Below are 25,942 nucleotides of genomic sequence, written 5' to 3' on the forward strand. Positions count from 1 at the left end.
GATCTGTACGCGACTTTGAAGTTAATAGATGCCCGTTACAAAACATACAATTCTGTTGTTGAATATAAGTAATACTCTCACACTTCAAATGATCATATCACCTCAGAACAAGGGCAATGAAATTCAATTAGTACAACACCTCGTACACGAGATGTATCTTGCACTCACTCTCCCGCTCTTGTCTTCTCCTCAACCCCCCTCTTCGAGCCTGTTGACTGAGATTTTTCCTAGGACGTTTTATTTTTATACAAATGGACAGAAAGGCCACGTCTAAGAAACAGCAAACTTGCGCCCACCCAGGGGCCTCGGTATGGGCATGCGTCGAGTGTTGTGTGTTGTGGTCCGTCCGCCAGTCTAATGCGCTCCCACTCCCATCTCTCCTTTCCTTCGTTTCTCCGTTATAAAAGATGTACTCTTACATGGTCCGCTTAACCGACGACCAGCTTGCCATCCTCGGGGAAATCGTACTCGGGAATCTCGAGGTTGAGAGGGGCAGGACCCTTCCTTATTCGGCCGGAGATATCGTAGTGAGAACCGTGGCAAGGGCAGAACCAACCGCCGTAGTCACCGGCCTCACCAATGGGGACACAACCCAAGTGGGTGCAGACACCTAAGGATTTGTTAGCATAGAGGTTCATATGTTGTACCAGTGATCCAAGTCACGTACCCAACATGATAAGCCACTCAGGGTTCTTGACACGGGCGCTGTCCTCCTCGGGATCTCGAAGAGCAGAGATGTTGACCTTGTTTGCCTGGTCGATCTCGTCCTGGGTTCGGTGTCGGATGAAGACGGGCTTGCCTCGCCACTTGATGATAACCTGGAGAACCGTTCAGCAACGCTGCCTCGTTTGTGCTAGACCATATCCCAACTCACGTTCTTGCCCTCGGGGATAGAGCTCAGATCAACCTCAACCTTGGCCATGGCCAGAACGTCGGCGGAAGCAGACATGTTGACCAGGAACTCTGTCATTCCATCGTCAGTAACCATCAATTGACCATCCCGGACATCATGCCAACAAGGTACAACACCGATTGCAACCCAATGGCAAGACACCGGACCTAGAACCGGATTTCAACCCACCCTGAACTGTGCTCTTGGCTCCAGCAGCACTGACGGCACCGAGGGCACCGACCATGAAGTACGAGTAGAGCTTGTTCTTTGTCTCGCCGCCGGAGGAGACATATTTTCCAAAGTTGGGAATCTGAGCGCCCTTGCTCTCACCCTGGAACTTGAAAGGGCTGGAGTATCCGGAGGCGGACGCGCTGTCGGTTCGAACGGCGGTGGTGCTGAGGGCGCGCACAGCAGGGACGGCGGGCTTTGCAGCCGTGCGCAAGCAGAGACGAGAAGCGGTCGCGAGGGTCGCCATCGTGAGGGATCGTGGGGTGTGGCGGTTGCGAGGGTGAGGGCGTCGAAGGGAAGGTTTGAGGTCTTTTCCTTGGTGGTAATCGGCTGATGATGCTTTGCCGAAAGTTTTGGCTGCAAACTGTGGCCTCAGGCTACCAGATCTAGTTGAGCTCGGAAATTGAAGCCTCATCATTGGTCCGGTCACTTTCGGGTGGGGTTTCCGGTCTATCCCGGGCATCTGGGTTCCTTTCTTGCCTCGACAGCTTTCAACTTGACAATGACTACAAAGATGGAGAATCGCTCATTGTGACGCAAAAATACTTTCAAATAGAGAACAAGTTCGATATATCCTCGGCCCAGCCTCTCGGGGTACATCATTTACACCAGTCACGACTCAATGGACTCATATTAACATCTCTATGACCTCATGGCTTCTGGCCAATCATCTTTGACCCATTCGTCCTGAACATCTAGCAACCAACTATCATCCATGTAAAGACAACCCCAGTGAGAGTCAGAACAACATAACTCATTAATCTATGAGAACCATCTCAATGCATTCTCCTCAACTCTTCAATCAAGTTGCGCATATCCTCAATACTTGGTCCAAGGCCTTCGCAAACCAGCTCTTGCTTCCCTTCATCCATATCCAAGAATCTCTCAACCATCTCCCCGTCTATAAATCGAAAAGGCCCTTCACTCTCCCGGTTCTCGTTACGGAAGGAACGCCATAGCTTAAATTCGACGCTTCCTGGTACATGAATGTACTCTTCCATCTTGGATTGGAGCGTCATAAGCAGGTCCTGGTACTGAGGAGCAATATCACCATAAAGATACAGCGAGCCCTCGGCCTATTTCTTATTAGATTACGTCTCATGTTTTGATGCAGCTTGTGCTTACCGAAGCGAGGAACGCTCGTGGATGGACGATTCCGTTCTCCGCCATTGGGACATTAAGTTTTCGAATTCGGTTGATCTGCTCGCCAATATTCATTTCGCTCGTAATCTCCAGGCGCATTCGGTCTTGCTCTGTCGGAGCATCCACGTTTCGTTGCAGGACAACGAGATTGCCCTTTGAGTCAGCCTCCAGCCACCTCTCCCCTTCAATATGACAGACCGAGGTGGCCCATAGAGGCTCGAAGTGACGTGCCCGTTCTTCTAACTTGGCCTTGTTGCCATCCTGTGCGGGGATGAACTCAACCAATGATAGCGACTGCATCAAATCAACCACACCGATCATGTTGCCGGATACGTCGAGATCCAGAGGCAAGGCAGCTGGGCGATAAACAGCGAGCTTCTGGAGTGAGCCAGAACTGCTTGTCTCTTGCAAGAAACTATAGGCCACAACTGTCTTGGACAGTCCAGCAATAATGTTATCTTCAACAATGCCTAGACATCGGCAAGGGCCTTTCAAATTGTGAGAGACAATCTGGTACACCTGACGATTTGAGTCGACTCCGAGGACCAGGATCCGGCCGCCAGTGCCGTTTGGGTCTTCCACCCCATCACTGATGAAGCTCGTACCAACAACAAATCTCTCGACATGATTGCCGCCAACATCGGGGAGCTCAGCACGAATGACACATTCGACAATCTCAAGACTGCTTGAAGCATTCAATGGGAAAGGTGAACCAAGCTCCTTAAATATAATCTCATCGACAAGCCTAAATGAACTCGACACAACCTCTTCGTTGCCGACTAACTCCTTCTTGATGGAGCCTAGACCAAAGGCTTTCAGTCCGGGGGAGTAGGCTACCCGTCTGACAGTCTCGTTGACAGGGAGAGCCTTGACGTGTGTGAGTCTCTCCTTATCAACATGGCAGATTCGAATATGCTGGTCTGTAGACAGAAACACTGAATCTGGGAAGGCGTGGGAGTCAAATGGTGCGACAAATGTGGCATCATCGGCGGTTGTGGCGGAGAATATGATCCGTCCCTCGGCGCCATAGATGAGACTGGCATGCTCAGTCGTCACAAAGACGTTCGACGTACCATCCTGTTGCGGGAGTATATGTAGTCGAGCTGGGTTACTACCCAAAGTCACGCTTTTGCGACCAGAGACTGCGAAGCCCTTGGTAGATACATTGAACGTAACCACATTGCCGTCTTCCATTGCGACCAAAAGTGTAGGTCCCGATATCTCAGGGGGGTGTAGTTGGACAAGTGCAATGTCTCTTGGGACTGTAGCACTATCCTCAGTTTGCCTCATGGACTCTCCATGGAGTGGCTTCAAGGAAGCCATATCTATCAACGAGATTTGTCCAGAAGACCACCAGCCGACCACACCAAGATCTGGTGGATCCCGGGCAGCATGTATGCATGATATTTGATCAGCTTGCGAGCCTGAGTTGTTTTGGCTTTGTTGAACATTGACAGCAAGGTTCTGTAAGAGATTCAATGAGACAAGAGATGTTCCATCAACCGAAAGCAATGCCCACTTGCTGTTTGCTGACGCTCTTGTGATCGACTTGCCGCTTGGAACGTCCCATTTACTGGTTACCGTGCCACTTTCGGGATCGAGTAAGACAACTGAGCGAGGAGTGATCTGGAGCAACTGTCCGTTGGGAAGATTTGAAGCCCAAAGGGTTTCGGTATCGAGTGACATGCCCTGGAAAGAGTACATCTCTTCAATTCCACCCTCACGGTCGAAACTGAGAACTCTTGTCTCGGTGATCGCTGAAACGACCAGGGTATCTACCAGGTCAGACGCGTATGAGCGAAGGGTAAATAGGCCCCTGGTCCCCTCTAGCTCGTCTAGAACACCTCTATCTTCGAGACCGACACCGCTTCGAATACTTCGAAGGCTCCCATCGCGGTAGGCACCACAGCCTGCCACTATTCTTGACTGGCCAGACGAAAAGGTATTGCCAGCTTGAGTATCGCCATCTCGGTTTCCCATATCCATGATAGAAAAATCAAGAATGGGCGCATTGTTTGAGAAGGACTGGATCGGTGTGACAGTGGCGCTTTCCACGTCGATCTGGTAAAGCTGCGAGTCGCCGTGGTGTGAAGCCACAAATAAGGTGTTATCCCCAAGATATACCAGATTGGACGCCCTGGATGTGATGGCTGGTGAGCGACCGATCTTGAGAGGCTCGAGCGTCATGCCGGTCACAACAACACCGGTGGTTTCCAGGTTTGTGTCAATCGTCAACAGATCCAGTCGTCCATAGTCATCAGCCAGCAAGTAGTGTGTACCGTCGTACTCAGCCCAGGACACAAATATTCTCGGGTCCTGAAGAACCGAAGATACACTTCTGTGTGTCAGGCCATCAAAGTAAGTTAGAAGAGTTTCTCCAACGACTAAGAGGCCGCCTAAATGTGCCTTTGCTCCTTCGGTGTTGCGGACATGGTAACGCTTCTCCTCATCTAATGGAACAGGAATGAGCATTGAGGCGTATGGGTCAGGAATGACCACGTCGAGCTCTCTGTCTTTATGGGGGTCGAATTTGGAAACAGTGTTTCCTTTGTCATCGTGAGTCAACCTATATATGACCAATCGAGCTTCTTCCTGCTCTAGCTGTGTCTTGTACAAAAAGGCAATGGTCGGGTGACCAGTTCGGCTGTGGATGAAAGTGCTTGCTTTCATAAAGAGTTCTGTGAGTCTGACCTGGTCGAGCCGTTCCAGTTTGTTGGTAGAGCCTTTGCGTATGGGGAGTTTAAAAACATTCAGCACTCCCTCCCAAAGGTGCATGGCTAGGAATCGTCCGGTCGGATCAACTAGACATTTGTTCTGACTTGACGAATGTCGCATATATGGCTCTGCCAGGTCTTCGATAACGCGCTCGATGGTCTCCAGTTGCTTTGTTAACGGGTTCCACGCCAGGTTGAAGTAATGCAGCCTATCGGTGCCGATAAACAATAGATCAGTCTCTGAACCTTTGGGTCGTAAACATTGCAGCATCGCTATTGATCCATGGATGAGTTTCGTCTGTAGGCACACAAGGCCTTCTTCTGTGAGTCGCCATATTTCGAGTCGGTTCGCCTTCCTGTGAAGCCTCAATCAGCATCTGCTCGAGGCGTCATCGAAGGCGTTGGAGCTCTTACGCCACGACCAAGTCATCTATATCAGGAGAGAGCACATTCGCCCGTAGGGCATGGCGTATGCTTGTAGCGCGATGGATAGGTGCGACATATGCCATATTGTCTTCCTCGTCAAGGGGTCGCAAGCGTTGGATGTAGAGGAGAAGCAAGGTAACGGTGTTTGCCCCTCGACGAGAACTATCGAGGTTCAAAAGCTCTCCGATGCAACTAACTGCTTGTCTCCGGGACCAGGTGCGTCACTAGCCCCCGGAGTTAGTGCGGATTACAGTGGTCCAGTGGGGTCCGTTAAGTTCCTAGGCTACTAGGTAGGCTCCTAAAATGGATTTGAGATGCATGTATGCCATTTAGTGGGGGGCATAAACACTTACACACCCTCATGTAAGAAGCAGCTGGAGGGGAGGGGAGGCAAGAAACTTGATCCCAACTCCATGACACAAAGATTTGAGTAAGTTAAGTTAAGTATAGAGTTAAATGGTCTTTAGCTTGATCTTTTTCGACATCCTGATCCAAGCTCTAAAGTTTTCTTGCTGCCTTGGAACACTATATCAGCTCTCCAGTTATAAGCTTAGCATCTGTATCTGGAAGAAATGGTTTATATCATAAAAGTCATACTCAAGAACTTACCACATCCTGAGGTATTGCGGTATAGCCTGAGGATCAGTCAGTGATGAAGCAATTCTTGCCCTCTTCCATCGCGCCTTCTGCACCCAGCCACTTGCCAGCCCAAATAAACATACCCTAAACAATGAAGAGTTCAAGGTTTAGAGGAAGGAGTCAAGGAATCTGCCAATTTTTAAATGATCTGATACTCAGACTTAAGTTTATCATCTCAAATAGAACTTGACCTCTCTCTTTATGACATCTTAAGTCCTTACTACTAAGTTATCCACCTGATGTGCCTAACTCCTCAGCATGAGTTCGACTACAGCCTCAACTGCCATAAGTCGAGAGGTTACCGATTACGCTATTGAGAACCAATGTTTCCATAATCACCACGGCGCCCCATATCGATTTCGAGACATCGTCAAGCAGCTTCGAGAAACTGCGGAACCGGCAAAAGCGAACGGGTTAATTGACCAGCCTGGACTAACTGCAGCACCTTTACCTCTGACGAAGATCACATTAAAGCCGTTTCTCGACGATGAAAGCTGCGAAATTCCCATAGACCCTAAGGTCCCTGCTTCTTCTGTATTTAGATTCCTAGGCCAAACAAAAAGCCTTCGACTACCATCGGAAAGTATAGATACAGGGCATGATCTGCAAAAAGAACTATCACAATATCGGCAAGATATCCAGATAGCAAGCTCTTGCAACATCCTGACCCAGTGGCTTCCATTAAGCTATGTCAGTGTTGAGAAAGATGAAGGCCTTGGCTTTCCATCCACCATCTCACGATGGCAAACATTAGCCTTACGTGAATTGGAGGGTGATGAGCCTTCATTTACGGAATCTGACCACGATTCGTTATATACACAACAGACACCAAATCAGGCTTGCACGCCAGACCAAATCAGACAGATATTCTCTCTAGATAAAGTGAGTCAGGATGGGCCAGCTCAAAATTTGGTCTGATTTCGTTAGCATTATCGTTCAAAATTGGAGCCGGTGTCTCCTCCGCTTTCTCCTGCCTCTGACTTGGGCGAACCATTTCTGCCAAGCAGAGAACATATGGTGATCGATCTGACCTCAGAACCGAGCAGCCCATCCAATCCTGTAGTTGAGGACCTAGATTGGAATATGCAACATGGCTTTGTGGACTCCCAACCTCCTGCGCCTTCGACTATGCCCAGCTCTCCTCCGACAGCTAAGGCGGCCTTCTTGTCCAATAAAGCAAAGAAACATTCAGCTCTCAAGTTAGACACACCGATACTACCATCTAGCACTGTCACCAGTCCAGTGCAGGGTAATCTTGCAGAAACTTTGCCACCTCATTTCCTACATCCTAACGAAGCACCCCAACCTCCAACTGAGGACGGGGGATATTTCGAAGAAGCATTGCAGTCTATATTAGATGAGAAACACCACCAGGCAAATCAACGATTGGAACAAGACCGATTGAACCCAGTAGACACTTTGTTTCGATTGCGGGTACCAGCAGTTGATTTTCAGACACCTAATACTGAATGGTTGTCACATTTTTCAACTTCGCGAGGTCATTTTGAATGGCTACAACATTCACTTCCTAGGGACTTTCATCTGACCTGCTACAAGGACCTGAGTCGTCTCGAGGCATCACTTAAATGGACACCAATCCCTCATGAAAGTGGCCAAGTTTCATTGACCGAGGCAGCAATTCAGTTAGGACCTGCTGCGAGAGAAATGCTTACCCTAAGGCGTCCCCAACTATGCAGTCGCAACTACGTAGTTTCTCGAAACCTATTAATTGTGCTCCAAATCCTGAATGATGAAGAGATAGAACAAGAAGTCGCCTCGGTAATGGCGTCATCCCCATTAATCTGTCACGGGAATCAGGACAGCTCGACGGCTATTTCTCAATCTCAGAAGCCTCATGTTGCACCGTCTTTGAAGGAACTGATAGGTTCCCTACGAAAGGGTACAGGAAATAAGTCTGTTTGCGAGAGGGAGAATCTGTTGCTGGAAGCTACTGACTTAAGTGCGTCCAGCAGCTTATTGTCTGGTTTCATGCAGCTTCGACAACCGAAAAGGCTGAAGAAAGGCAGCGGCTCCTCTCAAACTTCGGTAGCCTCAAGAGCCATGCCATCCATGGCTGATCCTACAACACTACCCATTATTCATGAAGAGGCCCAGAGCGAGCTGCAAGACGCTCCGGTTCCTAATGTCGAAATTCCTCAGGAGGCTTGTCGCTACATAGTCTCTTTAGACTTGAGTCGCAGTACTCTCTCTTACCTGGAGAAAGTTTGGCCACAAGCTGAGCTCATCGACCGAGACTTCTCGCAGTACAACACAGTTGCTTGGTCTCCTGGATTAGCTCAAAGAAGGGAAACCATTTCATCTTTGGCGTTTGAGGCTGATATATCCATGAGCCCTGGTGCCGGCCTCATATTGACTACGATACTAAAAGTGAAACAGAAACCTCTTCCTGGATCCAGTGCTCTCACACCGTTTCGTGAAAGAGTCAGACGAGTAAGCGAGAAATATGAATCTTTGTTTGTATTGGTATCAGAATCGAATCCCTTAGGAGAATATGTTGGGTCACCAACACCCTCTGATATCTCTGGGTATGCTGATTTCGTACGTTTTACGACGAGTCTTGGAGCAGGCATATCAACACATCTGGTTTCTGGCTGCGATGAAACACTTTCTAAATGGGCTTTGTCAATAATGTCCCGCTATTCTACATCAGCTCATCAATTTGGGCCTTTCCTTGACTTTCGTGATGGTGCATGGGAATTATTCCTGCGCCGTGCTGGTCTCAATATCAGTGCAGCGCAAATAATAGCAGGCCTGCTAGTATGTGAATACGGTCAAGGAGGTCTTGCGAGCTTTTTGAGTATGAGGGCAGAAGAAAGAGTTTCCAAATATGGTCAAATCATGGGAGGGAGAAGAATACTAAACAATGTTTCGAGAATCTTGGACCGAGAGTGGGTGTAATCGGCTACCACAGATAATGTACGGAGTAACTGGAGCACAATATTTCTGTACTCTATGATGAGTTACCTACATTTAGACCTACCTGCGAAGACTAAGAGCTCCCGATTTGTCGATCCATGAACAGGTAACTAGAGATACAATCGAGTGCGCAGGTAAGGGCGTGTTACAGATCACAATGAGTAGCTTTAGGCAATATCACATCGCAGCACAACAGACTTATGCCCACCGAGCTCAGTGAGATCGCTTCTATTGCCCTATATACATACCCATGCTTACAGTCTACGCTTGTACGTCTATTCACGCATCTCAAACACTATTCAGGTTGGATCAGGTACCCTCAAAATGTTCAAAATCGTTCAACAGACCTCCCACATTGGCCGCGGCAGCGTTCGTAAAGGCAAGGCGCCCCGAGAGGTCTTTAGACCAACATAGACTACTCGGCGCGTGGGATTCGAAAGATTGACGGAGCGAGATTGGATGCCGTAGTAGTCAGAGATGGTATGTGTGAGCCAGCGCCTAGAGGTTGTTAGTGGCGCATTGTACCTTCGATATCGATACTCACTTGAAGGCGGCGCTTTCATCGGTGCCGAACGAGTCAAATAGCATGCCCGAGTCGACCGTCTCCTGTGATACTTCGCGATGCGCATGTTTCCATGTTGCCTTCTTCTCTCTAAGCTCCCTCATGGCGCCGTTCCTACCGACGAACACAATCTCTTCATCGTCCGAGTCCATCTGCTCAGCTGCACTATCATCGTCTTCATCAGCAGTGACAGCTGACGTTGTGGCCATAGCCTGCTGATTAGCGAGATATTGTCGCACAGGCTCTTCCAGGGACCGCACCCAGGTGCGCACAACAGGACTGCGCTTGGTGGCTTCGCGCAGGTCGCGAGGAACCTCACCAGCTCCGAGACCCGTGGCGCTGCCAGCCTTGAGTTGCTGCTTCTTGCGTTCAGCAAGGAGACGGGCCGTCTTATCCTCAACCTGTTTGCGCACGCCACGGTCCCAGAACTGAGCAAGCTGGTAAGGCACTCGGTGGATCGGATGAGTAGGATGGACTTCGTAATCGGAAGGCAGAGGCGGTTGAGCGTTCGGAACGCCCATCAAGCGGTCTAACACAGTGAGGCCAACGATCAGTATGCTGCTGCGCAAAAGGAAGCAGATCCGAGTTCGGAGTGCTTCCTTATCAATGATAAAGCCATACCATTCTCCCAGCGACGACGCTGGCGACTGCCCTCCTTGCCCTTCAATACCAAATCCCGCTTTCGCTGGCTATCCCTCCTAGAAGGTGGTCGTCTCAGGGTCGATATCGGGGCCTCATCTTCATCAAGGTTGACATTGCGCCCGGGAGAATTGGACTTGTCTTTGACAACTTCATCTAGAGGAATCGCAAGAGGAGTGCCGGTTCCACGCGCGATCGGAGAAACGCTGAGAGATTGAAGAGCCGAAACAGTCCAAGCATCGATATCAATGCTCCCATTCTTAACTGGCGTAGGAGGTGAATGTACGTGCAAAGCCGCCAGCGGTGGATTTGTCGCCGCGGGAGTAGGAGTATTTGAGGCCGACTGTTGTTCGGGTGGCGGGACGGAGCTGTAGATAGCCATGATGATAAGACTCGCGGGGTGGGCGCTGATGATAGAGTAAGTTACGATAAGGATTAGGTTAAATATGAGATTGATTGAAACTCTCGACGATGTCTTGAGACAAAGACTCTAGGTTCGATTGTGAGGAAGAAAGAATCTCTAGGTTCTAGGTCTTGAGATGGAAGAAAGAAGGAGAAATGGCTCCGGCAATGGAGAAAGGACAGAAACCATGGGAGATGGTGGTTTAATTGATCAACGGCATCGGATTGGACGCTGCAGGGCATCTCTAGACCCTCCCCCTCCTGTCTCATACCTCTTACGGGAATTGATAGGAACCATGAATGACATGCGGTGATTCATTCAACTTGATTAGACACAACCAACCAATCACAGCTCGACCGCATCCCACAGGGGCAAGCCTGCGACACCCAATTCCGCATTTGCAGGCGATGCGAGTCACCCGTCGCCCGCGGAAGCGGGGGGTTCATTTAGGGCCATGATAGGGCCCAGGCACCAGGCTTCTTCTATTCTGTCATGAGAAGCTGATGCTGCTGAGAATGACCGCTACTCGAGGCTTCATTGGTAGAATGCAATATCTCAGCATTGACTTGGAGTAGCATGATTCATCCTAAGCAGTTGGCTCAGTCCAGAGCATCATGATATTACTCTTTATCTCGCGTAGGGAGACAAGGAATGCTGTTGGCAAGCATTCTCTCAACCTTGGCCGGGCTGACTTGGAGTCATCAAGGGCCCCCACACATACCTTGCGCCGTAATATGTATCTTTAATGAGTCAAACTCGGACGGCTCGGCTCAGAAGAAGAAGAAAATGTACATTTCTAAAAAGTATGCAATCCTAGGTAAACACTAAATACCAATAAAATACCTCAAATAATCATGGTATATCACATGCTCGCTGTTGACTCTGAACTCGTCTTGTTTAACCTAAGGCAAGAGAGGTGAGCTCCTCAGTGTTCGGCGGTGGCGTCGTATGTCCTGTGAGGGTTGCCAATACCGCCGGGTTTTAACAATGGTTGGCTCTCCCGCTCGATGGCACGCTCTTCTCTCTCTTGGATATCGTGCAGGTCTTCCTCCGTTTCCGCGTACCTCTCCGGGTGACCGGTGAAAGGTCCTGGAAGACCACGCTCCCAACCCTCAGAATAGGTCCTGCTGCCTGGCGGGGGCCTTCGGGGCGCGCTCGAGTATTGCACAGGTGAGTGTGGTGCGCTGTCGATGTGGCCGTTGGCATGGCCGCCGTGCTGCCGCGCCATGTATTCGTAGTAAACACCCATGAAGAGGACTGATCCTTGCATAGATGCAGTGATCAAGTAAATGAACCATGTACTCCATCCTTCCCAGCCCAGACGGGCAAAAAGGCTTCCTGCGAATAAGAAGCCACCTGGCGTCTGGATGCACATCATGGGGATGCTCAGACTGCCGACATGTTTCAAATGGTATGTCATCCAGATTTGAGGTACGTATTGGATAGCGGCTAGAACTGTAGCCATGATTCCCAGGAAGTTGGCCCAAAAAACCAGATGATCGGGCAGAGCAATGAAAAAGACACCCGTCAGGATAATCACGATGAGGCCGTGGAGGACACAGAGTAGTCCAACCATGACAGCGGTCTGCCATCTGGGAGCATCGCCACGAAGATCCTCTGGTGGAACATTGGCTTCTCTATATCTGAAGAAGATGAGGAAAAGGACAAGACTGTTTAAATGTCAATGGAGAAAACAAATCGAGCTGGGTGTGGAGGCTAACATGAGGCTGAAGCAAACCCATTGAGCGCCTAGCTGCGCAACGCCGAGCAGACCGGCGGCGCATTCAAATCTACCGAGCTCTTTGCAGCATCCTATGGCAGCACGAGACGGCGGGACAGTAAGGATATTGGCGAAACCGGCAGTAGCGGAAGTGGTTCCAAGCAATACAAAGTAAGGTGAGATGCCTTCGGAGGTGCCTCGGGAGATAATGCGATAATGCTGAGGGAGGTAGGACACGAGAATGCCGAGTAAGAGGACGCTACAACATCAAGGTTAATAACAAGGACACATGCCGCCAAATTCAGAGAGGGGTTGCGCAGCCATACATAGAAACGACAAGCTCAAGATACGAGGGCGCCTTGAGCCGGTCGCATTGGTCGTCTTTTGGAGCAAAACCGTCCATGGCGGATAAAAGATGAACTGTGCGAGGGTATAATAGCACGGCCGCGCAACTTCGGGAGAGGACGATTGAAGATTTGTCCCAGCAGGCGTCGCAAGGGAGAGAGAGAGAAGCTCACGAGAAGCCTGGCAGGCACAAAAGAGAAAATGATCACAAGTAATCACGAGATCAGACGAAGGAGCGCCAGGGTCCAGTCGTCTCTCGTCAAAGAGGTTTGCCCAGCTTAGCTTTGGACTGGTTTTGGGCACGGGCTCGCGTGGAGAGAAATGATAGAAGGTCGGGCGCCTTGCGTTGCTGGGGAGTGACGTATGATGGGTTATTTTAGTCGGTGTCTTTTCTGGGCGAGGCTGTCTGTGTTTCGTGGGGAGGGGCAGCGTTGTAGAAGAGACTCAAGAGAGCGTAGCGCAGCTGGAGCTGGAACTGGAGTGGAAAGCCGAGCAAGTCGGCACTGACCGATAGTCGAGGATACGAGGATATGAATTGCCCGTTTTGGCCAGCTGAACTAGGAGATCATGATTGGTGAGACGGAACAGAAGAGAAAGTTTCGAGATACAGTTTATCTTTATGTTGAAGTCAAAGGGAGATGCTTCTTATGGATTGGGGTGAGATGGGATGAGATGAGATGGAGAAAGGATAAAAAGAAAAAAGAGGGAGGGAAGGAAGGAAGAAAGGAAAATCAATGTAATCAAATGACGACCACCTCAAGCTGAATATGAGACTGTTCCTTCCTGTCTTCCTTACCTAAAAGTTAAAGGAAAAGCGGGTGGCTCTAAGAGGAAACCTTCGAGCACCTGCCCTGAATTTGTTCCAACGTACTACTATGTAGGTACTGTAGGTATAGGTACCTTACTAGGGGCACAAAATCCAAGATTTCAAGTGGTGATCCATCTCCCGCTGTGACTTAGTACCAAGGTTGTCCAACTACATCCCCGAATAGAGGAAATACACTTCCGCTTGGTACTCATTCACACCTCGCGTGTTTCTTTTCTTCGGCTGTACCTGGGCAGGGCTGGGCTGAAAGCCTAAAATTATAGTGACCCGAAACTGGGACGCAGCGTTATGTCTCCTGGAAATATACTTGTATTCAGGGCCTGTTTCAACTCAACTCTTCACAACAACTGCCAAGACGGAGAACGGCGATCTCGAGCTGCCCTTTTTGTGTAGTCACCCGCTGGACCCTGCAGAAGAGAACTAGGCCAGCATACGGCCATTTGGATTTGTCGGAGGCCGCTGAGGAGATCCTTTGTCTACCAGGGGGCTTGGCGCCAATCCATATGACGTTACTATGAGGATATATGAGACAGTCGACGATGGCCTCAGTTGTTTGATCTGCAGCGAGAGGTCCCTCAAAATCTGTTTCAATAGAGCGAATGTTACAGGACCCTTGAATTGCCCAACTGAAAAAGACCCTTGGGTGTGACATATCTCGAGATTAGAGATTGGCTAGGATCATGATAAGCGTAGGTGTAAGTGACAGTCAAACAAAGTCAAGGTCTCCACTCATGGACCTCATTTTCTCGCCCATCACCATCTCGCAACTTTCAACTCAACTTACACCATGAACATGGATGATCCTGAATCGGCAATTGAATCAGCGCCCTCACATTCAGAGTTACAGCCGAATGATCTGCAGGATCAGGACAGGGACCGTGATCAGCAGCAAAAAGCACCATCATTAAACCTCATCGCTGAAAATCAAATCATTCAGCCTGATAATGACATAAACAACCAAAACTCTTCTACCACCAGACAAAATTACTACACATCTGCACAATGGACTGCCGATGGAACATCGCTCATTGTATCATCTGCCATAAACTCAATATCCACCTTTGTCCTCCCTGAAGATCTCCTCGACCCATCAGCTTCGCGCCCACGACATCTCGAGTGTCAATCCTCAATATCACTCCCTGAGCCCTCTCAAACGATCATCCCGGCGCCCTTTTACTCTTTAGCTGAGCCAACCTCGCAAACAGTCCTCGTAGGATGTCGCGATCACCCTGTCCAGCTCTATCATCTCTTCCCTCCAGATGATGATGGCCTCGCGTCGCGTTCTGCCCCACTTGCTTCGTATAAATTAATTCGTTTCGAAACAGAAGAGTATATCACGCCCTCGTCTATCCTCTGGGATGCACCTGGGACGCATTTCCTCGTCGGCTCAACCAACCGGCTTGATTACTTTGACATGACTCGACCAGGATCAGATGGTCCGATACTTACTATACCCACCATCCCTTCTAGACGTCATATACGGAAGGGAAATGGAGTTGGTATGAAGGGCACTGTCGCTGCTCTCGCTTCCTCGCCTGTGGATGGTAACGGGAGCTCTATTATTGCTGCAGGGACATGGACGCGGTGGATGGGATTGTATGATGTGCACCGCTCAGACAAGGTTATTGCAAATTGGTCTCTTCCTCGCTCTGAGGACATACCGGGAGGAATAGGAGGCCAGGGAATTGTTCAGGTCCGTTGGAGTCCATGCGGCCGATACATGATCCTCAACGAGCGCCATGCCTCTGGTTTGATTGTGTATGATGTCCGCGGAACAGGCGAACTCCTCTGCACCCTTCGAGGTCGGAGCGCACCTACACAGCAGAAGATGAGGGTGGATGTCTTTTCTGGCGATCCCTATGCTGAGTTCCCATCCTTCGAGGTCTGGGCAGGGACACAAGATGGTGGTGTTGCGGTGTGGGAAGGTGTTGGCTCTCAAACTGGTGTTGTAGATCCATCATGGACATGGAAGCCCCATGATGCGCCGGTAGGAAGCACTGCTTTGCATTCGAGCGGTTCTGTAGTTGCAACGTGCTCAGGAGGATGGGGGTTTAGAAATTCGTCAGAAACCAAGACAGTGTTTGACGAGTCTAGTGTCAAGATCTGGACTATAGGAGGTTGACTTGATTAAAACCACGGTAGGCTGATCGATAATCATGCAAGTGGGTAAGATGTCACTCAGAGGAATACGCCTTTAAGCACAAGTTCAAGACGAGTAAGTATTGAGTTCCGTTCAGCGTCTGACTTTGATTCCCATTTGATATAAAGAGATAAAAATAATGGAGTAATGGATAAAGATGTATAAAATTTTTTTTTATGTCAATGTTGGCTAATTTCTTTATATCATAGCTATCTACCAAGAACCCATACCCATGGCCGTGTGGCCATCATATCTCATGATTAACCCAAGCTTAAGCTCATCTATTCCAGCCCTGTTAGGAACCGCTCATTACAGCTTCTCCTTTATAGTAATGCAACTCCGGATATCAACTCCATATGCTAACCCAAAAGCAAACGCCAAAAGCAATTCTCGAGCTGTGGTGTCACCCGCCGCCTGTTTATGTGCCGTCTCCCCTTTTCATCAGATTCATGTACGATTAGAACCACCCAGGCCCACGGTTCTGCTGCCACAACGGTCCTCCACCGCCGCCGCGAGGTCCAGGATATACTTGGCTCATTTGGCCAGGCGTACTGATTGCTGTTCCAGGCCGTGGGTGTTCCTCGCTGATTCGTCCCAAGCCGGAATTGTAGCTATGGTCGAAGTCGTCGTCTCGCGTCAAAGGCACCTCATCATGCTCCATGTGCGAAGATCCACCCACAGCGCCCGCTGAATTTCCATAGCCATAATTAGAGGAAGGATCCCATGGTTCGGAATATGGCTCCTCGTGGCCCGCAGCCGAGCTCATAGTGCGCTGCTGGTTCCTCACTGGAACCGGTGGGGGCGGTGCCATTTTGTCGGTCTCATGCATAAGGGGCACCGGAGCAAAATTATGATTGTTGTCTAACGGCGGACTAGAAAAAATTCATCTGTTAGCTTTTTGCGCGAAAAGTATAAAATGAGGTCTTTCATGGGGACGCTTACCCAATGTGCTGCACGTGGTGTTTCACGCCTGGCCCCTGGCGCGTATTTCCCTTCTTGCGCTTCCATAGCCAAATGCCGAGAACTATGAGAGCTGCGAGGGCTGCTACGCCGCTGATTGTACCGCCGATGATGGCGCCCGTATTCTTGGAGCCATTGTCGTTGCCGTCGGTGTCAGGGGCATCAGAGTCGCCAGATTCTGTCGACGATGGGTCTGCTGTCTCTGAAGCTGTGGTTTCTGTGGATGTGTCGGATTCGGTCTCCGAAGCTGTTGAGGTTTCCGACTCTGTTGAAGAAGTTTCTGATGTTTTTGTTGTCGATGCTGTCGACTCTGTTGTTGAACCTGAGGAGGTTTCTGTAGATTTTGTAGATGCGCTCCGTGTTGTTGATGATTTTGTGGCGGAAGTATCCGTCGTTGTTGTCCTCCTCCTTGTTCCTAGCGTTGTGGGTTCAGACAGCGAACTCACTGGCTGTGTAAGAGGAACATTTATGCTTGTGAGGTCAATCGCACTCTTTCCCGAAGCTGTAGCCACAACTTTTGTCGCCAAACCAGATGTCGAACCGCATCCGAATTGAAAGAAACCACCCTCATAGCTATTTCTGTAGCACGAGTCGCTCCCTCTGCAGGTGAACACATACGGATTCACCTCTGTTTGTGGTCCACTGTCTGCATCCACACAGCCTGTGAATACACCTGATGTACAAGATCCGCCATCGGGACAACATCCCACAGCGCCGTGATCGACATCCACCACACAATGCGACCCAGCAGAGCAAGTTGCTGGTAGTCCAGGATCTCCCCCTAGGTAACCACAAACAGTGTTGAATTGCCTTCGCAGCAATAATGAATCGTCGGGCGCAGGCGTCGCGGCGAGAGGATACGGCAAAACATTGAGTTCATAAAAGTCCACCGTCTTTGTCGGTTGTGGCAGAATGTGGCCGGTAGCGAGATTGAGAACGCCAGAGATGACGAGAAACGGCGGCAGACGCGCCATTAGAAGGGCCGGGGTCATGATTTGCGATCTCGTGAATCTAATCTCAAGCAAACATGGTATAGTCGATCGGTTAAATCTGTATCGTAATTAAGATCGTGGGCGGGTTTTCTTTTGGTCAAGTCGTAGATATTAAGAGCAGACAGAGAGACTCTAGAAAGAGGACAGACACCCTTTGAACGGAAGAGAGGAAACTCAGCGCACGGGTAAAAAGGACAAAGGATCCAATGCAAATATGATACGATGAGTAACCAAACTAACGATGTAACAAAGGGGTTAGAAAAGATCAAAGGAGGAAGAAAAGGAAAGCCCTTGAGTAGAAGGGGGGCCTGTGACACTGAACTCAGTCTGTGCCTCGTCAACTTATCCAAGACTTGGCCTGACTTTGAGCCAAGTGGAGTGAATTGTACTGCACAGTTAAGAAGTGGCTGGCTGGCGTAAAGTACACCTCAGTCTCCAAAACTGTTGAAAATAGAGGACATGAACTAGGGAAGACCCTGAACGTTTCAAAATCGAGACGGTTTTGCTGCTTCTATGTATCCTCTCTGCTTGAGTCGCGTATGGGCTTCCTTGCAGACCCTGCCACCCTATTTCACGGGCAGTCAAGCCACCTCTGACCAAGACTTATTGATTTCTCTCGATTACGACTTTCTCGTCAGATAAGACTCCAGGATTTGTAAGTTATAGCCCGTCGACGAGCGAACCAGGAACCAGAACAGAGACGTTTAAAGTGCTGGCAGCCGGGGGGCGTCTTCCGATACTGCAACCCTGTATCCCACGGCAACTCGGGATCCAATCAGGGATGAGAAACTGGCCGTTTTATGAGAGGCTGGTGTGGGCTTCGAGGGAGGCTGGGGGGCGGTCGTTGGAAAACCAAGCAAGGTTTTGAAGAAGCAAGTTTGACGGATTCGATCAGTTACGTTGGATAGAAAAGAAATTGAAAAGAAGCAAGAAGAAGGCATGGATGATAATTTCAGTAAACAACTGACGACATAGAGTAACTACATAGCAACCGGAAACAATTTGTCGGTGTCTGGAATGCTTGGAAGGCTTCTAGCAACCAATCTCATCTTCAGAACCTAGAGCCTCCTACGACACTTGGACAGTTGCACACCCTCAGAAGGGGCCTAGAGGGGCTAGAGGGGCCATATCTGCCACGTTGGCATGCGGCTTCTAACTAAAGAATGTCTCATCTCACGCCCTCAATTTGCGTCGATCTTTGTGCATTAGTGATTGCTAGTGTCTCTTCTTTTGTTCGCTACCACATCCCTTCTTCGTGACCCTTTGTTCCGTTTTCAATATTACAGTCCACCAAGGCCAATATTCTATATCATGTCTTAATTGTTCTGTTATATCTCATACTGAACTCACCTGCCACAACTGTTCTAGCCGCCTAAATCGTCTGTCAGTGCATCAGCTGACACACATCATGGTTTGGTAACTGTGGCGGTGTTTCACCATCAATTTTTGCTTCTAAATCGGGATACTGCACATCTTCACCGCAGATCCCATACGAATCCTGCACCATGAACTCGTATCGAGATGCATATCTAGCATGATTGTGGCCAGGGTACAAGAGAATATGCATAGAACATCATTTCTTCCTCCACTCTATTGCTGCCAGCACATTTCCTATCCGTACATTACACGAAAGACAAGACTCTATACCATGCCATAATTTCTCAAGATCCAAGTCATTCGATGCTACGAGCATACATAATCCTTTTCATACAAAACAAAACCAACACGACTAACTATAGTGTAACCAATAACACCACAATGCGCACAAATATACTCATGTCTTCCTAGACGAGCTCATTACTACTGATGGACTGTCCCTCATAAGACAAATTCTTCAGTTCCTGGGCACCCGTCTTGCGAGCTTTCTTGGCCTCTTTAGCCTGCTTCTTCTCCATCTTCTTCTGTTGCTTGATCGCCTTCTTCTCCTTTCGAGAGAGCTTGGGGAATTCGCTATCGGGTCCCCGAAGAACAAAACCAGGATGCATAATGTTGAGTAATACGAGGGCGATCAAGATCGGAGTTGCATCGAGACCCAGTGGATACTCTTCATGAATCAAAAGTTGGTTGTGCTCATTGACACCAGGACCAAATTCGATCAGACGATACACGATTCGGATCTTGCAGTTGTCAGCTGGACAATTCGGATCAAGAAAGACGAAGAACTTACCACAATGAGGATGAGAACAGTAAGCATTGTCAAGATGAGCCATTTCATGCGTCCCATACTTCGACCCTCGAGTTGTCGAAGCTTGAAGTAGAAGTAAGCAGTGATACCAATGAAGATCAGAATGACAGCAAGCTGCAGACCAACACCAGCCATGTAAACCTTCTGTCCAATGCGAATCACGTTCATATCGTCGTTGTTCGAGAGCATGCTTCCACCGGCTCCCTGGACCAGGAAGAGAATGATATCGAGCCAGACGAAGAGAAGAGTCATGCGGATGGCCTTGATGCCGAGAAGCTTTCGGTCAGGCATACGGAAATATACCATGCGTGCGACGGCCATGTAGACGAAAGCATTGACCCCTAAGTCAGTTAGCCTTGGTCCCGAAGGACTGCCTTACACTGGAAGTGCTTACAGAGAGGAGCAAGAAGAAAGAACAGTTGACCCAAGATAACATATGTCGTGTTTTGCTGGTCCCTGCTTCCTAGGGTCTTGAAAGCAAATCCAATGGTTTCCCAGGCTGCGCCCATGATGGCTACCCAGGAGAATTTCTATCAAAGTTTAGAGACTAGAAGACTGCTGTTACTCGGTAGTACTTACCTTCTTGAAAAGAATTGCTTGTATGAGATGGACCATGGTCGTCATACCAAAGAGCACACAAAAGGCAAGATTGGCAGCAAAGCTGGGATCGAAGAAATAGTTGGCGTTGCACGCATCTACAGGAACACGACCATATTTCCCAGGTACAGCAGTTGTGCAAGTTGCCGTTGCGGAAGAAGCCGTTGTGGCTGTTGATGTAAAGGTTGTGGTGGACATGGTGTAGGTCGTGTAAGTCAGGGCCAGTAGAGAAGGAATTTGAAGGCGAGTCTACAGGTGAGAGTGGCTATTGAGCTGATGAACTTGTCCGATAAACGATATTTTAATCATTCCCATCTCTTCCTTATATATAACTAACCCCATTACGTCGTTTTGGCGTAAATACTCCATTTGGCGAGCTTCACTTCATGTCTGAGGCTCAGATCCAGCCCTAGAAGCTGTCCATGTCAGATCTGATCCGCTACAGGGGTCTCTCTGGCGGGGACGCGCTGGCTCGCCAAAGCTAACGACCGCTCAGCCAACGAGGTGCGACCATTTCGAGGCTGTGAGTCTCAGGCACATTCTGCATTCCCACGTTTCAAGAGACTGTTGAATCTGTAATAGACGACTGGGCCACTCAGAATTGTTCAAGCTGAAGCTGAGGTCCACTTTGGCATTCAAACGGCGGCGTGGCTTTGGGAAGCTTCATCTTCCTTCAAGGCTCAGCTTATTTTTAAGATGTGTCGTTATTGGCTGGTTCGTCTATTGAGATGCTGATGTGGGGGAGTTTGTCGGTGATTCTTAAAAGATAGTCCGCTGCTTACCTGACCTGATTCTTCGATATACAACTTCATTCCCGTGGTTGATATTTCATTAGCTGGTTCGTTTGTTTTTTTGTTGTAGTCGTCACCATGCACGCACTCCTGATGCCGGTTGACGCGTTCTTCAGCTCAGCCTCTGCCAACAACAGTTCAATTATTGAACCACATCAAGTACGATACAGGATTGCGTTCCAGCCAAGCAAACACCCTAAAGAAATATCAACCAATTTGCATGGCATTAATGGTATACATCTGTTGCTTTCTGCCATGTTCTCAGATATCAAGTGATCGTCAGAATAGGCACTGATAGATCCGTAGTCATTTCAAACTCAGCACTCGAGATGATCCTTCAGGTAAAGGCCAAACTTATTATAATATATCCTCAAGTCATCAGAAGGCCCATCTCAAACTTCAAGATTTTATAGCTTATTCCAAGCCTGCACGATGGTGACTCCCGACAGATCATTTCATATACGATCTTTAACAGATTCTACTGGGTAGTGTCTACAAAAGCCATATCTCAATACAATCAAATCGATTCACAACATACATCAGACACCAATTGCTGTATCTTGCAGTCAATATCCGTAATTCCCATGCTATTGTTATTATATGAAGCCATTCCGACTTTCCAGATTCCTCGTATCATTAAACCTGACCTTGAACCCGAAATCTTGATTTCTCGAGTCTAGATCGTCCAATCCCCAGTTGCTAAAGACTGACAAGCATCTCTTAGTGGTGCCAAGCTCCGTCCAGGGACTCTTCTTCTCCACTCTGACATGAACCCTTGAGACTGTCACCAGCCTCTGGTTGGAGCTCTTTTTGGCAGCTATCACCAGGAAAGATGCCTATTCGGAGTAGAGGATCATCAGTGCGCGCTAAGCTCGGAGGACAGTAGTTGATTAAAAAAGACCATACACTTTTGGTATGGTAGCTGTGATGCAGTGGCTGGTTAATTTGGGCAGCGATGAGCTTCTCCTAAAACCCCTCCCCCCAAAAAGTCACCTTCTCCCGCCTCCCACTCATTCTCGTGATACCATCAGTTCCATTGCCATCCATTTGCTGGTGGTCGGGAGCCGATCTACAGCGCAACTTGACTCGTCTTTGAGGGTGCACAGGCCCGCAATTGGTTGACCGCTTGAGCGCCTCCATCTTTCCCCAGATCCATCCCTAGGTCCTTCTCAGTTCACTCCAACTCCGCATCTCCTCTCCCTTACGTACCATCATAAAGAATAAAAAACAGAGGAAGGAGACGGAACAACCATTCCGCTCGACTTCAAAACCACTTTGTGGCCGAGGGACAGCTCTTGACAACTTCAAGAAACCTACGGCTCTTACGGGGGGCATGCTCCGTTGATCGATCATATTTTATCTGAATTAGATCCTCATCATGCCTATCAAGGTCAAATCCAAGAAGCTCCCTGCCCCTCGCGAGGGTAGTCCTGTCTCCATCCGCCATCTGGACGAATACGAACGCGATCTTCCCAACATTGGCACTCACGATAACTTCAGAGATGTCGTCAAGAAGCTCTCACTGTAAGTCACCATGAGTTAGCATCAATTGACCCCTACTGATTGATGCTCTAGATACTTTGTCGATGTCATTGAACTGCCGAGCACGTTTGAACAGCTGAGAACCACAGCTGCGGGGACTCCTCTACGCATCTTGGTGGATCACCTCGCTGCAACCTGCACCAACCCGGCAATTGTCAATGCTCTTCTGTATGTTATAATCCGAAAGCAATTCACGGCGATGTGTTCTCTATCAACATCACTCCCAGTTGCTGCATCGTCACCCTTTTGTGGCATCTGTTTGTGCCTGCAGATGACATGCCGCCAGGGGAGCCAATCACATATCTGCTCAGCCCATCCTCAAGCTGACGGGATATGCGGTGCAACGATGACTCGGAACACACTCCTCATTGCTGATGAACCTTTGCTGACTGATCCAATCTCTACAGAGCTCTCAAATGGCATTATACATCTTCGTCAGAACACCGCACTCTGGGGGAATCTCGAGCAGATGCATGTGAAATCGTTGCTTGGCGATTCCTGACTAGGCTTTCTGAACGCGAGGCAGTCAATTACTGCCTTTACGAGATCCCCGATGTAGACGATCAAGATGAAGCCCAAACTCAGCCCCAGGCGGCTGGTAATGGTCACACGGGCGACGAGGAGGCCGGCGAAACCGCCCCTCTGCTTTCTCATTTCCGCTCCACTGACAATCGCCGACGTGGACCAGGCCCTGCCGGGAGCAGCATGAAGCGTAACCAACTTCTAAGTTCTCTCTCCCGCTTGACTATGACCTCGGATGATGAGGACAGTGAGAACGAGGGTGATCCTACTTCATCATTTAAGAATCTGAATGCTCTCGAAATTGCTGCCATTGCCGATGCCAAACGCTTCCTCAGCCAGCACATTGTCCAAAAGATCATCACTGCTATTTGGAGTGGTGATATAGTCTTTTGGGATAGCTTGTCTGTGCACTCTACAAAGAAGGTCCGGTTCTATAACCCTAGGACTGCGGACCCCTTTTCTCGCCTGCGCGTCCCCAAGTATCTCAAGAGCTGGGAGGTGCTGTTCTTCTGTATTTTCCTCGCCCTGTACTACGCTGTGCTCATTGTGCGAGACGAGTCACGTATTACAATCCCTGAAGTGATACTTTTCTTATGGATTGCGGCTTTCTTCTACGATGAGCTCAGTGAGTGGCTTGATGCAGGCTCTATCTTTTATGCCACCTATATATGGAACCTATTCGACATGATCATGATCGCCATCGGGTTCGCCTTTGCAATTCTGCGTAAGAAATCTGGTCCTTTCAACAAAGTGATGACATGCTGACACAATTAGGTATTATTGGCATTGTTCAGAACAAACCCGAGCTGAACGACCTTGCATTTGATATTCTGGCGCTTGAGGCACTCTTCATGATTCCTCGTATCTTCTCGATTCTCAGTCTCAGCCCTGCCTGGGGCACGCTCATTCCATGCCTGAAGGAGATGGGCAAGGACTTCTTCAAATACATGGTACTTGTTGTTGTCGTGTATTGTGGTTTCCTGACCACATTTTCGCTCGTGGGTCGCAATGTCTTTGCCTTCAAGTCCATGGCCTGGATCCTGACAAAGATATTTTACGGGTCGGCGCCCATCGGATTCGAGATAATGAACCAGATCGATCCCTTCTTTGGGCCTCCTCTGATGATCATCTTCATTACACTTTCTAGCTTCCTGTTGATGGGCTCCCTGACAGGTATGCTGTCCAACAGCTTCTCGCGGGTTATCACCCACGCTAAGGAGGAGTACCTGTATGTGTACAGCGTCTACGTCTTGGAAGCGTCGACTAGTAACCGACTCACCCATTTCTTCCCTCCTTTCAACCTGCTGGCCCTGGTACTCTTCCGACCTTGGCGTCTATTCTTCACGGCCGATGAGAAGTTCCGTGCTGGGCGTATCATGCTCCTCAAGGCGACTCATTGGCCCATTGTTGGCATCATCAAGCTGTACGAGATGTATCGAAAGCCAGGAGCCGTAGAAGATGAATTTGCTGGGTTCAAGGGTCCATCGCGCTCTTCTCGGCGCAACGGTAGGCACGCAATTGCTCAGAAGCAATCTGAGTCCAATGTCGGTCGTCAGACGCTTTCTCCTAGAGGACGAGCGAATGGTAGGAGCATCGAGGTGCGTGAGGATGATGTGGATGCGCCAACAGCTATGGAGGTGCAGCTCACCGAGCTAAACCGGAAGATCGATCAGCTCACTGCAGCTATAACGGCGATGCAGGAGAAGCAAGGAAGTGGAAACGACGGTGGAAGCTCAAGTACAGGTACCACTCCCGCCTAGCTGCGGGCTTTTGGTGATCGGGCCGGTCCTTGACAGCTTTGGAAGATTGGAATATCTGTATTTGGGCTCTTCTCTGATCGGGTCTCATCGGTCGAGGTCAAGAGTGGGTATTCCAACAGAGGGGCCGGCAGCGAAGCGTTCCAGAAGAATTGGCATGATGTTGGGAGTAGCAGTGGAGAGACGGAGAGAAGCGGCTCTGGACACGGCTGTGCCTGTGGACCAGGCCGTTTAAGAATGGGATAGGATACGAGTCGGCAACGACCCCACAACCTGGTGCCCTCGAAGAAGCTTGTCTTGGATTCGTCAAGTTTGCATTGTTTATGAGATTGTTAGGAGTTATGAGTAGCATTAGATCGAGAATTCTTACATTCCCTATGAATAAAATGTCTTTACGATTGGCAGTGAATGAAACTCTGCGAATGTCGAGAATGATATGCATGGTTCTCCTACTCCGCGCTGGTTGAACCATATGTTTGTGTTGGCCGTAGAATTTGGGTATAAGTTAGAGCCGGTTTATGCCGTTGAAGGGGCTGGCAAACGGTAATCACCCTGTAGATGCGGTGCCTGCATATGGGCTGAATCAGTTTGATGGGGTGACCTGCAGAGTCTTTGAATTTGTCAAAGATAAGACCCGATATGCAACGAGATTGGGCGAGGAACACCTACTACCTAGGTAGAGCTCCCGGTAAGCGGCAAACGTCGGCGTGGGGAAGATGGCGTGTAAGTCATGGAGAATAGAGAATGGAGAGCATTGCGGGGGAGGAAGGCGGATGGTCTAGTGAGTTTGAGACGGCTTTGATCGTATGGCGGTAAAGTTACCAAGGTCGTGCATTTTTTGTATATTGTTTGTTATATATGACTTTTGGTGTTTTATGCGTGATGGGAGAGCTTTGATCTTGGTGTTCAACGTGGGCTTGAGCGTGGGTTTTGTTGGCTGTTACACAATGCGCAGCAAATAGTAACCAACCATGCAATTTGA

The 25,942-nt window shown here is 49.1% G+C and overlaps 9 protein-coding genes; 3 read left to right on the forward strand and 6 right to left on the reverse strand.

Moving 5' to 3' along the window:
- Positions 1 to 428: 428 nt before the first annotated feature.
- FFUJ_04893 (probable ubiquinol-cytochrome-c reductase Rieske iron-sulfur protein) lies at positions 429 to 1,367 on the reverse strand (the record flags this gene model as incomplete). XM_023571767.1 has 4 exons in its annotated part: positions 429 to 610; positions 668 to 818; positions 875 to 963; positions 1,082 to 1,367. 4 exons carry the CDS (start codon positions 1,365 to 1,367, stop codon positions 429 to 431), a joined length of 708 nt encoding a protein of 235 aa, XP_023426016.1.
- A 395-nt stretch (positions 1,368 to 1,762) lies between these two features.
- FFUJ_04892 (related to UV-damaged DNA-binding protein) lies at positions 1,763 to 5,486 on the reverse strand (the record flags this gene model as incomplete). XM_023571768.1 has 4 exons in its annotated part: positions 1,763 to 1,826; positions 1,916 to 2,196; positions 2,246 to 5,333; positions 5,392 to 5,486. The coding sequence occupies 4 exons, from the start codon at positions 5,484 to 5,486 to the stop codon at positions 1,763 to 1,765; spliced, it is 3,528 nt and encodes a 1,175-aa protein (XP_023426017.1).
- Positions 5,487 to 6,300: 814 nt separating this feature from the next.
- FFUJ_04891 (uncharacterized protein) lies at positions 6,301 to 8,961 on the forward strand (the record flags this gene model as incomplete). XM_023571769.1 has 2 exons in its annotated part: positions 6,301 to 6,924; positions 6,970 to 8,961. The coding sequence occupies 2 exons, from the start codon at positions 6,301 to 6,303 to the stop codon at positions 8,959 to 8,961; spliced, it is 2,616 nt and encodes an 871-aa protein (XP_023426018.1).
- Positions 8,962 to 9,317: 356 nt separating this feature from the next.
- Positions 9,318 to 10,562, reverse strand: FFUJ_04890 (uncharacterized protein; the record flags this gene model as incomplete). XM_023571770.1 has 3 exons in its annotated part: positions 9,318 to 9,477; positions 9,524 to 10,070; positions 10,163 to 10,562. 3 exons carry the CDS (start codon positions 10,560 to 10,562, stop codon positions 9,318 to 9,320), a joined length of 1,107 nt encoding a protein of 368 aa, XP_023426019.1.
- Positions 10,563 to 11,508: 946 nt separating this feature from the next.
- FFUJ_04889 (related to PQ loop repeat protein) lies at positions 11,509 to 12,706 on the reverse strand (the record flags this gene model as incomplete). XM_023571771.1 has 3 exons in its annotated part: positions 11,509 to 12,253; positions 12,305 to 12,562; positions 12,630 to 12,706. The coding sequence occupies 3 exons, from the start codon at positions 12,704 to 12,706 to the stop codon at positions 11,509 to 11,511; spliced, it is 1,080 nt and encodes a 359-aa protein (XP_023426020.1).
- Positions 12,707 to 14,261: 1,555 nt separating this feature from the next.
- Positions 14,262 to 15,596, forward strand: FFUJ_04888 (uncharacterized protein; the record flags this gene model as incomplete). Its single annotated transcript, XM_023571772.1, has 1 exon — positions 14,262 to 15,596. The coding sequence occupies one exon, from the start codon at positions 14,262 to 14,264 to the stop codon at positions 15,594 to 15,596; it is 1,335 nt and encodes a 444-aa protein (XP_023426021.1).
- A 475-nt stretch (positions 15,597 to 16,071) lies between these two features.
- On the reverse strand, positions 16,072 to 17,566 carry FFUJ_04887 (uncharacterized protein; the record flags this gene model as incomplete). XM_023571773.1 has 2 exons in its annotated part: positions 16,072 to 16,486; positions 16,557 to 17,566. The coding sequence occupies 2 exons, from the start codon at positions 17,564 to 17,566 to the stop codon at positions 16,072 to 16,074; spliced, it is 1,425 nt and encodes a 474-aa protein (XP_023426022.1).
- A 1,784-nt stretch (positions 17,567 to 19,350) lies between these two features.
- FFUJ_04886 (related to phospholipid-translocating ATPase) lies at positions 19,351 to 20,546 on the reverse strand (the record flags this gene model as incomplete). XM_023571775.1 has 4 exons in its annotated part: positions 19,351 to 19,683; positions 19,734 to 20,092; positions 20,146 to 20,281; positions 20,331 to 20,546. The coding sequence occupies 4 exons, from the start codon at positions 20,544 to 20,546 to the stop codon at positions 19,351 to 19,353; spliced, it is 1,044 nt and encodes a 347-aa protein (XP_023426023.1).
- Positions 20,547 to 22,517: 1,971 nt separating this feature from the next.
- On the forward strand, positions 22,518 to 24,963 carry FFUJ_04885 (uncharacterized protein; the record flags this gene model as incomplete). XM_023571776.1 has 4 exons in its annotated part: positions 22,518 to 22,663; positions 22,715 to 22,849; positions 23,089 to 23,927; positions 23,978 to 24,963. 4 exons carry the CDS (start codon positions 22,518 to 22,520, stop codon positions 24,961 to 24,963), a joined length of 2,106 nt encoding a protein of 701 aa, XP_023426024.1.
- Positions 24,964 to 25,942: the final 979 nt, after the last annotated feature.

Source organism: Fusarium fujikuroi, chromosome FFUJ_chr02 (genome assembly GCF_900079805.1).
Source record: "Fusarium fujikuroi IMI 58289 draft genome, chromosome FFUJ_chr02".
NCBI lineage: Eukaryota > Fungi > Ascomycota > Sordariomycetes > Hypocreales > Nectriaceae > Fusarium > Fusarium fujikuroi.